Source organism: Arachis stenosperma, chromosome 2, assembly GCF_014773155.1.
Source record: "Arachis stenosperma cultivar V10309 chromosome 2, arast.V10309.gnm1.PFL2, whole genome shotgun sequence".
Taxonomy (NCBI): domain Eukaryota; kingdom Viridiplantae; phylum Streptophyta; class Magnoliopsida; order Fabales; family Fabaceae; genus Arachis; species Arachis stenosperma.
The window spans coordinates 9,273,290-9,289,859 of record NC_080378.1 but is presented as its reverse complement, the minus strand read 5'-3'; the positions used below and the strand labels follow the sequence as shown (position 1 = coordinate 9,289,859).

Below are 16,570 nucleotides of genomic sequence, written 5' to 3'. Positions count from 1 at the left end.
ACAATAGTTTAAATTGAGAGTAAATGATCAAATTTGTTTTTGAAATATCGTTTGTTATTTAAATTAGTTCTTAAAAGATTTTTTTAATTAAATTTATTTTTAAATGTTTTAAGTTAGTCATATTAGTTATTCTGTCACTTTCGTTGTTCATGACGTGAGAATTGCTGATATAGCATATTAAGTGATGTCACAATACATACTTAATAGTTCTAATTGAGTGTTAAGACATAAATTTATCAAATTAGATCAATTCAACTTTAAATTGAGGGATTTTAATGCCACAAAATTTTTTTCAATTTGGGATTGATTTGATCTAATTGCATAAACTTATCATGTTAATAGCTACTTAAGACTACCAGGGGTGTGCTGTAGTCAGTGTGGTGTTATTTATCGTGTCACATCAGTAAATTTTGACGCTGGCAATACTAAAAATAATGGAAGGACTAATGTAACTAACTTAAAATCTTTAAAAGACGACGACTTTGATTAAAAAAATTTTTCGAGAATCAATTTGGAGAACAAATGATCTTTTAGAGACGAATTTGATCATTTACTCTTTAAATTAAATTAAATAAAAAATAAATTTAAATTGGTATAATACACATCATATTCTTTTGAATAAAATTATAAAAAATGCTAGAAGAACATTACAATTTATTATGTTTTGCCCGCTTTTAGTTATCAATCAATTTTTTTACTCTAATAATTCAATAACACATTTAACCAATACTTTTAATCATTGATAATTAACTGTTGATTAAAGATAATTAATTTTAATAATTTTCTAGCATATTTCTCGTTATATTAAAAAAAATAAACTAATATCACCAAAATCATAACAAATTATATCATTTTTACTTGCTAAACTGATCCAAATCATATTGTAAATAAAATCTTATAATAATACGCATATTTCGTTGTTAATACTAACAATATACGTTTATAGTTTTTGAATACATATGCAAATGAAATAAAGGTAATACTTTTGTTACCATATACGTACGTGTATTAATATCTCGTTTGTAATAAATATTGAAAGAGAATTGAATGTTTGAGCGGAAGCTTAAGAAGCTCATCACGTGGCTTCTCACCTCCTTAGATTCTTTGTTCAATAATTGCATACTTGAGTGTCAGTTTGCTTACTAACTGTTAGAATTATTCTCAAAAAAATAAATAATATTTGATAGTATAAGTCTAAACTTTTTTGTCCGACAATAATTACTATTAGATTTTATAATAGATTACTTGTTTGAAAAATCTGACCACCAGTAGATAGTAATTTATTGGAAACAATGAGTGAAAAACTCCATGAATTAAGTTAAAATTGTATGATTTAGTTTATGAACCCATTATATCGTTATAAATTATATTAGACATCAGCTGATTGGTTTTTGTAAGAGAATTCCGGTGTCATAGTATTTGTCGTTGGAGGTGACGTCACCGAAACAGTGAACTGTTGAGCGGATAAAGATGACGTCTTGCCGTATACACAGAGACATAGTTGGAGTTAGGCATCATGATGAACGGCTGTTCTGATGTATCCGCAATCTGTGACGTTACCGGAGTAGTTGAATTAGAGAGAGAGGATACATAATTCCTAGAGGTATTGGCAGAAATCCTCTTTCAACCACGACCACGACCCCTAGGCTGATCCGCAACACCTCTACCTGTCGTCAGGTCTGCAAAGAGCATACCAATTAAAAATTTGTTAAACATATTCACAACATCATTCAAAATGCTTAATCAAAATAAACTATACTAAATTTAGTTAAAGAAATATATTATCTGTGAAAATCAAATAAAACAAAAGAGGTAAGAGCACATTCCAACTTCACAAACATTTAGCAATATATACTACTAAATGTATAATTTTATTCGTATGCAAATAAAAAGTCATCCATAAATCATTTAAAATGATCTCATATTTGATTTTTTTTTAAATTTACTGTCATTTTAACTCTTAAAACATATTGAAAATTAATGCGACATATTATTGGAGTCTTTAATCAAAACCAACCAAAGAGAAAAAAATCAACAATAATCAACACAAGTAAACAATAATAAGAAATTCAGAATAACAAATCAACCTTATAAATTATAATAACTAGTTCAGAATAAATCAACAATAATAAAAACATGTTTTATTAAAATTAAAACTAAACAAATTCAGCACCTAAGATAAGAATTTTAGAAAATGCTAAGTTCAAAACAAGTTCAGTGTCCTAAGTTCAACACTAAATAAGGAACAGAAATAAGAACATGTTCCAATTAAAATTAAAACGAAACAAGTTCAATACCCTAAGTTCAGAATTTTAGAAAATCCTAAGTTTAAAATAAGTTCAGTACCCTAAGTTCAGAACTAAATAAGGAATAGAAATCGGAATATGTTCTAATTAAAATTGAAACTAAACAAGTTTGGTACACTAAGTTCAGAATTTTAGAAAATTCTAAGTTCAAAATAAATTTAGTACCCTAAGTTCAAAACTAAATAAGGAACAGAAATCAGAATATATTCTAATTAAAATTGAAGCTAAACAAGTTCAATACCCTAAGTTCAGAATTTTAGAAAACCCTAAGTTTAAAATATGTTCAGTACCCTAAGTTCAGAACTAAAAAAGGAACACAAATCAGAACATGTTCTAATTAAAATTGAAACTAAACAAGTTCAGTTCCCTAAACTTATAATTTTAGAAGACCATAAGTTCAAAACAAGTTCAGTACTCTAAGCTTGGAACTAAATAAGGAACAGAAATCAGAATATGTTCTAAGTAAAATTGAAACTAAACAAGTTCAATATCCTAAGTTCAGAATTTTAGAAAATTCTAAGTTCAAAAAACGTTTAGTACCCTAAGTTTAGAATTGAATAAGGAACCAAAATCAGAACATGCTCTAATTAAAATTGAAACTAAACAAGTTCTGTACCCTAATTTCAAAATTTTTAAAAATCCTAAGTTCAAAACAAATTCAGTACCTTAAGTTTAGAACTAAATAATCAACAATAATCAGAAGTCTCAAAATACTAAATAAATCTTATAAATTATATCAACAATTCAGAATTTCAGAAAACCCTAAGTTTAGAAGCATTACCTAAAGAAGAGCACCAAAGATGAGAAGAAGAAGTGGCATAGATGGCAGCGGCGTAGCAACTCATTTAGAATCCGATAGCTACAATGGTGATGACGAAAACAATTAGCAGTGGCTCCTAGAGAGGAGGAGGCTGACGAGGAGATGAGAGGGGTAAAGAGAGAATGGGAGACATGAGGGTTAGAAAGAGAGAAAAATTTGAATGAGGTGAAAGAGGGTTCATGCTTCCAATTTACAGCACAATTACCGTCGCTTTATCGTCAAAAAAATCTGAGGTAACATTTTGCGGGTCGCCAAAACGAAGCATTTCACCAAGTGGGTTTACTGTCAGATTTTTTTGCCCGTAAATCCGACCCTAAAGGATTCGACATTTTTTTTGTAAATCTGACCCTAAAGGACGTGCCATTTTTTTTGTTTTCCCTCCAATTATTATCGGTGAATTTACCGTCGAAAATGCAAATCCACTGGTAATAATTTAACCTAACAAATTCGACGCCTTGGTGCGGATTGAATACCATAAACTAACCAGCAAGTGCACCGGGTCGTACCAAGTAATAGCTCAGGTGAGTAAGTGTCGATCCCACAAGGATTAATGGATTAAGCAACAATAGTTGAGTGATTAGGCTAGTCAGATAAGCTAAATTGAGTGATTTTGAGTTCAAATAGCATAAAGCAGTAAATCAGAGAGTGCAAAAAAAGAAACAGTGAATGGTTGGTGAAATAAATATGAGAAAACAGTTAAGGATTTGGAGATGTTTACATTTCTGGATTAACAATTCTTATCAACTACTTTAATCAAACAAAGATTCAATTCACGGCAAACCTTAAGTGATTAAACCCTAGTTCCTTAGTAATTTAATCTGATCTAACTCAATCAACTACCAATTCTTTAGTCACTTAATTCAAATTAGAATATTAAGTCCAATTCTAGTTTATTAGCTACACAAACCCTAAGTACCCAAAAATAAGGAGATTATATGTCAGTATCCCGTTAAATCCAGATAATTAGAAAGTTGTGAGGAATTGATTCCAAGCTTTAATTCTAGTGATATAACTTTTCCAAGATTCAACAAGAATTTAAATAGAAAAGAGTTATCTTCCAATATACTCTAATTCCTAGGATGAAGAACGAAATCACTCCTTGAATTTAAATCAGTACATTGATTAAGAGTAGATTGACAATAGTATTAATCCACTAAAATAAACAGAGCTCCTAACTTTAACAGTGGAGGTTTAGTTGCTCATGGCTCAGAGAAAAACCTCAAATAAAAGTGTGAAAGTGCGGAATGAGGAAGAAGAAGAGAAGAGAGTTCGAAGGACTGAATCTTTTCTCCTTTTATATCTAATCCTAATTGATACAAAATAATAATTCTCAAACCCTAAAAATTATAAATTTCTAATTTAAAAATTTAAGTTTAAAACCAAATTAAGCCTTCCGAAGAACTTGTGGACATGGGGATGGCGCTAAACGTCGGGCAATGGTGTTTAGCACCACTAAACAAAATGTATCTTCAACTTTTCTGGACCCCTGGCGCTAAACGCCAGGCAGTAGTATTTAGCGCCACCTTCGCAGAGTAATGGCACGAGTTATAATGCGCCTGGCGCTAAAGCCGAGATGTGGCATTTAGCGCCAGCTTCACAGAATCCTCGCACAAAGAACAAGGCCTGTGGCGCTATATGCCGGGTGGTGGCATTTAGCACCAGCTTGACAGCACCAAATTTTCTCCTTTTTCTTCTGCATAAACTCTGTCACACTCGCCTGAATTTCACCTGAAATGAAGAAAACAATAATGCAACTAAAAGAAGCATCTATGATGGTCTAAAACACCAAAATCTCATAAACACTCAAGAAATTCACATCTAAATTATTAAAAAAATTATAGGAAAGATGCTCACGCATCACTTTTACTAGTGGTAAATCTGTCGGTAAATCCATGGCTACTCTACGATGCTAAAATCTGCCGGTAAAATTATAGAAAAAATTTTTCTCTTAGTGTTTGGAGGAGTATTTCTCCAAGATTTCAAAGATCAAGATTCAACAATTGAAAGTTCAACTCAAATCAATTAAGAAATAAGGTTTAACTACTGTTGATTATTTGCAAAAAATTCAACAAATTTGTTGATTCTCTTACTGGTTGTTCACATTCTTTCTCTGGAAGATCATATTTATGTGATATCCAATGATCTAACTGAAGATGCAATGTTTATCTCATCAATTATGGCAAAATCTAGTTCTGTTTCTTTTATTGAAGTTGAGGCGTTCCTTCTAGCGCATGAGTATATGCTTGATCCTTTTCGGAAAATAGAGCTTGGCCTAGTCTTCTCATTAAAGTAATCGATATCTCACTCAAAGAACCCAATTCAATAAAGGCAATTTCGAGAAAAATTTTGGACCAAAAAGTGGTAGATCTGCTTGTTCCGTTAGAGATGGTCAATCTTCATATCAAGTTTTTTGCCCTAATGCCCTGTTTGAAACAAGCTTGGCCACATAGATTTGTCCTACTTCCATAGGTTTGACCATCCTTCCAACTTACACCTTTGAATTCAACCGCTTCTTAATCTTCAACATTGCCTCCTTCTTCATCTTTTTATAATACAAAAGCTTATATTTTCACTTTCTCTGCCATGTCTGATTCATCATGGTTCTTTGAAACTAGTGTTACTTATCATACCAAGGCAGACTAGTAATATTTTCACTGTATTCGAATACATAATGATCTTGATCAGACCTCTTAAGTAATGAGTCAACTATACTTATTGCTCATTTGGTAAAACATATATTGTCTTTCTTTATGATAATCGTACATTTCTTTTAAATAGATTGCTGCATGCTCCCAGATTACACAGAATCTTCTTAGTGTTCAAACAATTCACTCATTGGTGATTAAAAATTAATCTCGAATTATAACAGTAGATGTGTTAGGGTAACTGAGTTTGCTAAGTAATTTTGTTAGTTTGGGTTTGTTATTTCACTAAAATTAGGTTTAGAGTTTCGTATTCAGTGTTTTGATTTGTATATATATATATATATATATATATATATATATACTGTTATAACTGAGGATCCTCGTACCGTTTCCATCAAAATTAGAATGTCGCATAAAGTACAATAATTAGATATGGAAGACCAATAACTGTGATAAAATAGAAACTAAAATAGATCGTATGTAACACCATACCACAGAAAGTCTTACGCTATAGTCGTAAATCAGAGGTGGCGAGGTATTGCAACATCTAAAATGGAAAAGTACATACGTATATTCAAAAGATAATTTAACTAGGAGCCTGTGAAAAAGGATAAGCAAAACAAGAATCGCATCTCACTCGACAACGTCAAAGATAAAAGCGTCGATATACAGAAATGAAATATATATATATATATATACATAGGATCCAAAAGGAGATACATAACAAGTAATACTCTCGACCTACGAAAAAAAAAACCGGCTAAAAAGTATATTACAGAACCAGAAAGATAACCAAGGTACAATACTACTTCTCCAAAATCAACCTCTAAGAGGGGTCTACAAAATACTATACAAAAGTGGAGAAGTAAACATTACTAAACACAAAGTACAAAATATAAAGGAGTCTTCGCTGTCCAAGAGAATCCAGCATGCTCAACGAGGTGCATCACGTCCTATATATGAAAAACAACAAAACCCACAACGGGTGAGAACTCGAAGGTTCCGAGTAGGGTAACAGTTTCAAAATAGAAATGATGTAACAGCACATGAACCCTTTAGGCAATCCTAAACTCCAACTCCCAAGATTCAAGCCTAAGGTCTTGCTAATCCAAACAAGATAAACAAACTAAGTCGTCATCTATATCAGTGGTCCATATCCTCTACTATTCACAACATATCTCAACATTCCTCTATTTTTAGTATCACAACCAATCAGTATATAGTTCAACAGTATATTCAATAGTAGCAAACACAAGTAATAGGGTGCAAACACAACTAAAAGCAATTACATCATACATAGCGATTAACAGTTAAACAGATATATTCACTTAGACAAACCAAACACAAGATGCACACTCAAGCAATTGCACATAGATGCACATGATGCATACCTATCCTACTGACCATAAGCTTACATGTCGGTTAAACTGCCAAAACCCAACGCATTCAATAGCTAACCCGGACATTGTCTCCCTGCCGAGCATCCCCAAGAGGCATAACCTGGACTTATCTCATGCCGGTCTAAAAGGGATAGTGCCTTATCACCTTCTCCGTGGAGGTGGAGGTGTCGCTTTTTGGGAGGCGTGCCCGACACCCTTACCACCAGAGAACTACGAACAAGCGAGATTAACCACCGTTCTTACCCTGGTATAACTCAACTTATTGCACAAATGGGAATCACCACCGTCCTTGCCAAGAGCAAATATCAGTTAGTATGCAAGCGATATTCACCACTGTTCTTGCCAGTACAGTAATTTAGTTCTCAATCAGCCAACATTAAAGTCTTTAATCAGTTTTATATATTCAGCAGGTCCATTAACCACAACCTTTCATCAATTATCATTAACTTCGATCCACAATCTCATTCAATATATCAATTTAATCCATCCCATATACTCACACTCATTTTAAAACCTAGAAACTAGTTATCAAACCTTACACAGGGGTTACAGAATTTTACAAGCTTCCCAGGAAAGCCAAACAGTCAAAAATAGAGAATTTTTGAGAAAACAGGACCTGTGCGTACGCATCACCCTTATGCGTATGCACTGATCAAAAACAATTCCTAGCTTGTGCGTAGGCATCACCTTATGCGTATGCACAACTTGAAAACTCCCCTTGGCATGCGTACGCATGAGCACTTACACTCGCTCTGACTTGTGCATGTGCACACAAGCTAAAATTCTGGTTTTTTGCATAAGTCTCAATTTTCAGGTTTTAATGCCAGTTTTCAATCAGTTAAAACTTTCTCTACAAAATTCTATTTTTCTCAATTCTTAGATAGTTTTAAAGATCTTCACTAGCTTTAATTTAAGAAAAATTTTAGTCAATTCCGAACTACGAGCGCCAAGTTATGACCCGTTGAAATTGGTTAAAGTTTTTACCAATTTTCATAAATCACCAATTTCACCAACTCCTATATTCCATTCCTTTCAAAACAACCCCAAATCATTCCTCAAAACTTATTTATCAATTTCCAACAATTCTAAGCCTATGCAACCCAATTCTAACTCATTTAGCACATCCCATCAACTATATCCATTTACAACAACAACACACAACACTCATACAACAAAGAATTCACATCATTTATTCAATCACAATATATTAAGACTCAATCATGCTCTTTTTTGCAAATTCACACTTTATCTCAACAATAGTTAATCATCAATCAACCAATTCATTCAATCCTATCCTAAGGCAATTAGCCTAGGTTTTCACATACTATTACATAGTGCTTACTCAAAACTAAAACCCATACCTTATCGTATTCTAAATATTTTTATCTCTCCCAATTATAAATTTAATTTTTTAATCGTCTTCACTCATTATCAATTTATTTATTTATTATTTAACTGGATTTTACATCGTACCTCATCAAAGGTTAGGGCATCGATATGTCGACGCAATCATAATATCCTAGCATGGTGATAGTCTCTGCTTTTTTGTCCAAGTCCTACTAACCTACACATGGTGTATAAAGTATACTCAAGATAAGTATTATTATCATTACCTATAAAATATGAATAATAATGATAATAATAATTATAAAATTAATTAAAGTAGTAACTAAATCGTACTTTAATTAAAAGATCTTAAATTATTTTTTTAAAAATTATTAATTACCTGACTGCAAGTGGAAACTTAAGGATGTTATACCCAATCGAACAAAATGACTGGAATCTTTGGTAAATCCAGGATGGTACAAGTGGTATGCACCCTACAACGTCAGTCACATCACGCCCAGAAGCAGTGCAAAGTGAGTGGTCTGTGTATGCTAGGAGTGCAGACTCCCAAGACAACTGCCTGCAACGGTCAAAATCCTCCAGCAACAGTAGCCATCTAAGGGAGACAAGTGTAGCTGACTTGTCTATGAACAAAAACCTCCCGATAAGCATCATTATGTAGCACATGGCATACTTATGGAAAGTATCTGGATCTGTCTCAACTGGAATGTGTGAAACCCTGTTCCTGATCCAAGTCATCCTCAAATCGAAAACCTGCTTTCTGTCCTTTGGGTGTGGTGGCGGCCCATCACCAAGAAAATTCTCAACCTACTCCCAAGTGGGGTGTCCATATTACTGCTGAAAGTCTCTGGTACAACCCGATTAGCTCACCGTCAATGCGAAGACCAAGATGGTAAGCAACTTCTTGGAGTGTAATGCTGATCATACCCTATGAAAGGTGAAAAATGTGGGTATCGGGCATCTACCGCTCCACAAATGCAGAGAGAAAGGCATTGTCAAACATAAAATCCCTCAACTATACTATATATCTAAGTCTATCCTCCTTAATGTAAGGCAATAGAACGTCAGGCGGGGGAGTGGACAAAGTCACACGACGTGGCAATAGCAACCGAGGCCTTTGCAATAGTAGTAACATTTAGTCTCGCAAATTAATCTTATCCAACCCATTACATAAGTCTAATCTTTATTGTATTTAAATATTCTAAACATGATAGATAACTAATTTCGTTAATAAAATATTCTATTTCATGAATAATATATTCATATAACAACATTAATATTAATTATTAATATCGTAAGTATTAAATAAAAAAAGGAACTTCAAGTAAGTATTAGAAAATTAATTGTTCATGCTCAATTATTCTAACCTAACTAATGGTCTTTTAGATAATCTAAATCCAACAATTAATTAAAGCAAAAACATATGATCTAACATGTATTTCAAATAAATAATATATTTATTCTTTTAACTAATATATTTATTTATTTAAGTTAAATAAAAAATATTGCTAAACATTTTAACAGGTACTCTAACTACTTTTTTTATTATCCTAACATGTTCAAAAAATTAGGTACGTATTTTAATAAATATTTTAATTCACTAATTCAAAATACCTAACACGTTAACCAACTTAATAAAGCCTACATATATAAACTAATTAATTACTCAAAATAAAAGAGACAAAACACAAACTAACCTCGAATTCCAACGCTCCGGTAACGTGCCACGTTGCATTTAGCCGTTTGATGTCTTCGTTACGCACATATTGTCCAGGGTCATCTGTATTTCAAGTACTCGAATTAAAGGTGTAAAAAAGTTACTAAACTTTAAAAAATACTTCAAATGAGTGAAGATCTCAACTGCAACCATTATATATAAACATTCGAACGCATCTCGGGTACTGCGATCCCATTTTCTAATCTGAGCGTATCTCGGGTGCTGTTTCCCATTTCTCACTACAAGCGTAGCTCGGGTACTCAGTACTCGTTAATTCATCTGTGTCCTATCCCGAGTGCATCCGGGATACGTTATATTGGCTGCTATCATATGCTGAGTGCTCAGTCATCGGGATATACTCGTTTTTTTGTTCGGGTCCAAAATGCATAAGTTGCCATGATTCTGAGTCCAAATACTCTAATCCTCTTAAGCTTGTATATGGAGATATTTGAAGGCCTGTTAGCTTCAAGAATGGATACAAATATTATGTATGCTTTGCTGATGCTTATAGTAAGTTCACTTGCATTTTGCTTCTTACGAATAAGTCACAAACTTTAATTGCATTTCAGAGCTATAAACCTTTTATGGAGACTCAAACAGGTTGCAAAGTGAAGGCCTTGCAAACTGATCATGGCCTTGAGTTTCTCTCAAACTTTTTTACAACCTTTTTTCAAAATCATGGAATTGCTTATCGTTTATCTTGTCCTTATACACATGAGAAATAAAGAAGTGTGGAATGCAAACATAAACATATCACTAAAATGAGATTGTTTATGCTTGCCACAACTACCTTGCCATTCCTTGTTTGGGATGATGCCTTTATTATTGCAGTATATTTGATTAACAATGATAGAATATAATAGGATCAATTAGCTTTTATTAGAATTATTTAGCATATCTGAATATTTATTATAGAATATTACGTTTTTATTATTTCGATTCTCTTATCGCCTATAAATATCCTTCTATATTGTATTATTCTATACAACTTGAATACACACGAATATTTTTTCTACTCTTCTCTCTTACCTTTTCTAACATGGTATCAGAGCCATGGTATCCTCCTTGATGAGGATAGATTTTTTTTCTGGTGAAATCACCGTATTTTTCTTACTTTTCTTCCGTGCCATTTTTTCCCTTCTCTTTTGTGAATGCTTTGATGCTTTCTCACCTAATCAATTAGCTCATTAACTACTTACTTATTCTCATGGAGAAACCATATATTTTTTGTCACCTTTTGATAGTTTTCCATCTTTTTGCACTTTGTCACTTCTCAGCCGTTTTTCGGCAATTCACCATTTTTTCAGTAGTTTTTCAATAGTTGGTCACTCTTGCAGCAATTCTGTCTGTGCTTTCTTTGCGGCATTTCGTCTGCGTTCCATTTCGACAGTTTTATCTGTGCTTCCTTCCGACAGTTCTATCTACGCTTTTCTTGTGGTAGTTCCGTCTGCGCTTCCTTCTGACAATTCTATCTATGCTTTCTTTTCGCAGTTTTGTCTACACCCATTCTATCAGTTTATGCATTTTTTCATTTTCTTGTTTTAAATAAGTTTCAAACCTAAGTTGTCACTTGAGTTTGAGGGGAGATGTTAGAACATATTAGGATCAATTAACTTTCATTAGAAGTATTTAGCATATCTGAATATTTATTATAGGATATTATGTTGTTATTATTTCGATTCTCTTAGAACTTATAAATATCCTTTTATATTGTATCATTCCATTCAACTTGAATACACACGGATCTTTTTTCTACTCTTCTCTCTTACCCTTTCTAATAAACAGGTTGCTAACATCAATTTTGAATCTTAAATAACCATTTGAAGTTATCTTTCACCTGAAGCTTGATTATGGCTCTTTGAGAATTTTCAGTTATGGTTGCTACCTTTATTTGAGGCCATATAACAAGAGGAAGATGGACTACAAATCTGAGTTATGGCTCTTTTTGGGGGTATGATAGCCAACATAAAGGTTACAAATGTTTATCTAAATCTTGTAAATTGTGTCCTTGCTAAGCATGTGTTGTTTGAAGAAAATTATTCCCTTATAATGATCATTTTGAACATGTCGTAGCTCCAAAGGAGTACGTGCAATCCAAATTACAATCCTTTGTTGAATCCATCATAACTTTACCCCAAACTCCTATCTTAGCTACATCAAATACCAACCATGATCATAATAACAATTCCACCATCAATCCACTTTCATCTATTACACCAGATTTACAAATCTCAGCCACAGTACCTATTTGTGCTATTGAAGTTCATTTACTATTTAGTAATAGTTCAAATCCTCCACAACCTATCACAAATTCTATACCAAACCCTCCACCACCTATCACAATTTTCCACCTTATGATCATTCGTTCCAAGAGTGGTGTCATTCAACAAGAACTTTTTTTTCTACATTCGCTACTGATCTAAAATTCTTGAACACTATCCTAAAAATGTTAAGCAAGCTGTTCAACATGAGCACTGGAGGAAAGCAATGCAAATTGAATTTGATGCACTTATGAGGTGCAAAAACTTGGTCTCTCATTCACGCACCACTAAACTAGCGAGATCTTCTGCTGTAAGGCACAGCTTGTCACAAAAGGGTTTCATCAGCATGAAGGTGTGGACTTTGAGCAAGTGTATAGCCTGATAATTCGGCCACAAACTATAAGAGTTATCCTTTCTATTTCTCTAACTAAGGGTTGGCAAATGCGTCAGTTTGATTTTGATAATGCATTCCTCAATGGAACACTTGAAGAAACTGTATATATGCATCAACTTGAGGCCTTTACTTCATCCAATCCATGTATGGTGAGTAAATTGCAAAAATCCATTTATGTCTTAAAACAAGCCCCAAGGGCATGGTTTCAAACTCTTGCAACAACACTAAAAAACTTTGGTTTTGAAAATACAGAAATAGATCATTTATTATTTATTAAACGCACTGACAACATATATTTATTGGCATATGTAAATGATATTATACTTACTGGAAGTTCTAGTTCTGAAATTGATATGGTTATTAAGCAGTTGAATCAAATTTTTTTCTAAAAGACTTGAGGAAATTGCATTATTTTCTTGGTTTAGAATGAATTACGTCAACAGTGGAAGAGTCATGCTTAGCCAAAGAAAATAAGTAATAGATCTCTTGAAGAAAGCTGGATTGGATGCATCTAAACCAATGCCTACACCGATGATTTCTGGACTAAAACAGACAAAGAATGACTCTGATATGTATGAGGATCCCAAACAATACTGCTCCATTGTAAGTGCACTTTAATATTTAACTATCACGAGACCGGACTTATCATTCTCTGTGAACAAAGTTTCACAATTTATGAAATCACCTACTCTTAATCACTGGAAGACAGTGAAAAGAATTATACGCTATGTACATGGCTTGGTAAGCAATGATTTGTTATTTTGGTTTAATTATTCTTGAGGGCCCTATATTTTCATCGAATTTTCATTAGGTTTCTATAATTTTTTTTCTTTTCGATTGGATCCTTATACATTAATTTTTTTTCAATTTAGTCCCTATTAATGTTAAACGTTAAAAAAACGTTAGTGAATTGTGAAATTACTTGTATACCCCTGTCTTCTACCTATAATAGGTTCATATTTCTATTTCTCTGAGATTTCTCCTCTTCTCCTTTTTCCTTATTCCCAGTTACAAGTTTTTCTCTATATTACAGGTTTTTCTCTAGTTACTCTACATATAATAGTTATTTTAATGATTTCTGAATTTTGATTCTATGCAACAGAAACCAGTAAAATATGAATCTATCCACTCTATTGTCCAAAGCCTTGTCATCCTCTCTGCTAGCCTGAGTTTTAGTCTAAGTTGAAACATTGACACAGGAAAAATATGTACCACAAATGATGGTTTTTTCTTAGCTTCTTTTCTCCTTCACAACTTGAGAAATCTAGAACATGTGTCGACGGTAGAGGCATATTAGATTCTCCGACGCTTGATGCTTCTCTCCAACATGCTCACCGGAGGTTCAGTGCTTAGAAAGCTTGTATCAATGGTTGACTCGTTTGCTTCCGTCAACATAACCATCTCTTGCATTAGGTCAATGCACTTGGTCAATAAATCCTACAATAACCACCATCAACATATTCATTCTATTCCCAAATAAGAATCAAATATTTTCTTCAAATAACATTGATTGAATGCAAACTCACCTTATCTAGATACTCACAAGTTGCAATTGAAGCTCTCAACATAGTATATTGCTGCGGACATAGTTCGCGAGATGTAGAGATAAGAGCAGATGCTGCAATAGTTGAAGGTTTATACTCTAAAAGCTTAATGTTTGCAGCCACATAATAAGATATATGCAAGTCAAAGTTTCATTGAAATTGCACATTAACATTAAATTACATTACATAGTTGAATATATAATTGTATACAAGAAGAGTACCATTGTGAGCATTTATCTTTATAGCTTGCTCTTTAAGCACTTGCTTCAGTGATGGATCTTTGAGTTCCATTGAAAAGATGAAGAAATGCAAGAAAGAAAAAGGTGTAATTAACCTCATACTCCAGAGCACTAAGAACCTTAATAAACCAGCATTATCACAGCAACAACAATCAACAAACAACAAAATTCATAAACCAATTCAACAATTAACAAAACCCCTGCATATATATCCATATTCTAAACCCTAAATTATTATATAAAAAAATATCCAAAAATCAATCCGAGAAATAGATATTCAACCAGTATCATATTTTTTTCTAATCAGCCATAAACCATTATACCAAAACAATTAACATATGATTATACCTAAGGAATCAACCTTGAAAAATTAAAAAAGAATTTAAATCATCACTTGTTATTGCAGAGCCAGTTCAGACCGCTTGATGCTTCTCTCCAGCACGCTCACCGGAGTTTGTGTCAACGGTTGACTCGTTCACTTTCGTCCACATAACCATCTCTTGCATTAGGTCAATGCACTTGGTCAATGAATCCTACGATAACCACCATCAACATATTCATTCTATTGCCAAATAAGAATAAAATATTTTCTTCAAATGACATTAATCGAATGCAATGTTGGATCCAAAAAATTTATATTTGGGGATAAAAATAATACATATTACTATCAAAATATATATTAATTTAAATTTAAAATATAAAAATGCACATTAATTATTCGAATACCAAAAAAACAAAAATTACATTAGCCGCTAACTTTCTTTGCTTCAAATCTTGAAGGTACTTCTCTTCTTGTTTTCATATTTTGAAAATGTTGAATAATTGTTTCATTATCAACTTGATTGAATATCTCTCTTTCTATATATGTAACCAAACAATCATTCAACCACTCATCTCCCATTCGATTACGAAGTCGACTCTTTATGATATTCATAGCAGAAAATGTTCTCTCAACTGATGCCGTTGCCACAGGTAGAATCAAAGCTAATTTCAACAGAAGAAATACCAATAGATAAACAATATGCTTTTTTGTCTCAACTAACTTTTGAGATAGTCCACTGATTCCATTTATATTTGAGAATTGATCATCAAGATGCATATCCAATATAAAATTCTCAAGTTGACTATCAAGTGCCAAAAGTTGAGTAGAAGGGAATTCATGTGGATACAATTCAGCTAAACGAAGCAACTTCTCCTTATCAAATGCAAAAAACGAGTCACTTGGATTCAAACAAACTATACAAAGAAGTAGCTCATTATTTACTTCTGTAAAACGATTGTTAAGCTCTTGAAGTTGTCTATCAATCACTTGATAAAATAATTCAACTTGAAAATTATGCAAGTTTGAGACCTTTTGGATTTTGCGCCTTGATCTTCCTTGTGTTACAAATATGTCATTCATATTTGGAACAAGAATATTGTGACTATCACAAAACAGTGAAACTTCATTGAGCAAAGAGGACTAACCATCGTCTCTTATACTTTGCAATCGTTGCTTGAACATTTTAACCAATGTCATATCATTTATAATGTCTTGATCACTTTTTTGTAGAGCTTGAGACAACTCATTAGTAACTCCTAATATACTTTTCATCAAATGTAAATTGAATACAAATTCAAAAGATTGAATATGATTCAATAATTGACATGCTTCAGCTCTTTGTTCAGGATTATTTCCATCTTCCTCAATGACTTCAAGAACTTCTACCACGAAAGAAAAAATAGAAATCAAGCTAAGTATTGTACCATAATGTGAGCCCCATCGAGTATCACCAGCCCTTTTCAATGTTGTTTCTTGATTTAAGCCACGCCCACTAGAAACATCTCCATTTTTTAATGCAATAATTGTCTTTTGCATTTGACTTTCACGAAGCATGTCTTTACGTTTACAAAAAAT

The 16,570-nt window shown here is 32.8% G+C and overlaps 2 protein-coding genes across 2 annotated transcripts; both read right to left on the bottom strand.

Annotated features, from left to right (window-relative positions):
- Window positions 1-14,183: 14,183 nt before the first annotated feature.
- On the bottom strand, window positions 14,184-14,773 carry LOC130960953 (putative cyclin-D6-1). The gene is made up of 3 exons (XM_057886514.1): window positions 14,656-14,773; window positions 14,417-14,547; window positions 14,184-14,327 (listed from the first exon to the last, which is right to left on the bottom strand). The coding sequence occupies exons 1-3, from the start codon at window positions 14,771-14,773 to the stop codon at window positions 14,184-14,186; spliced, it is 393 nt and encodes a 130-aa protein (XP_057742497.1).
- A 313-nt stretch (window positions 14,774-15,086) lies between these two features.
- On the bottom strand, window positions 15,087-16,549 carry LOC130962501 (uncharacterized). The gene is made up of 3 exons (XM_057888706.1): window positions 16,141-16,549; window positions 15,431-16,050; window positions 15,087-15,206 (listed from the first exon to the last, which is right to left on the bottom strand). The coding sequence occupies exons 1-3, from the start codon at window positions 16,547-16,549 to the stop codon at window positions 15,087-15,089; spliced, it is 1,149 nt and encodes a 382-aa protein (XP_057744689.1).
- Between the last annotated feature and the right edge of the window lie 21 nt (window positions 16,550-16,570).

Excerpts from the sequence above, each read along its gene's own strand:
- LOC130960953 (XM_057886514.1), bottom strand. The coding sequence starts at position 14,773 with ATGAGGTTAATTACACCTTTTTCTTTCTTGCATTTCTTCATCTTTTCA. Across the intron at positions 14,548-14,655 it reads AAAGATAAATGCTCACAATG|ACATTAAGCTTTTAGAGTAT; the intron begins GTACTCTTCTTG and ends ATGTGGCTGCAA. Across the intron at positions 14,328-14,416 it reads CTTGTGAGTATCTAGATAAG|GATTTATTGACCAAGTGCAT; the intron begins GTGAGTTTGCAT and ends TGGTTATTGTAG.
- LOC130962501 (XM_057888706.1), bottom strand. The coding sequence starts at position 16,549 with ATGCTTCGTGAAAGTCAAATGCAAAAGACAATTATTGCATTAAAAAAT. Across the intron at positions 16,051-16,140 it reads GCAAAGTATAAGAGACGATG|GAAGATCAAGGCGCAAAATC; the intron begins GTTAGTCCTCTT and ends TTGTAACACAAG. Across the intron at positions 15,207-15,430 it reads CAAGATTTGAAGCAAAGAAA|GATTCATTGACCAAGTGCAT; the intron begins GTTAGCGGCTAA and ends TGGTTATCGTAG.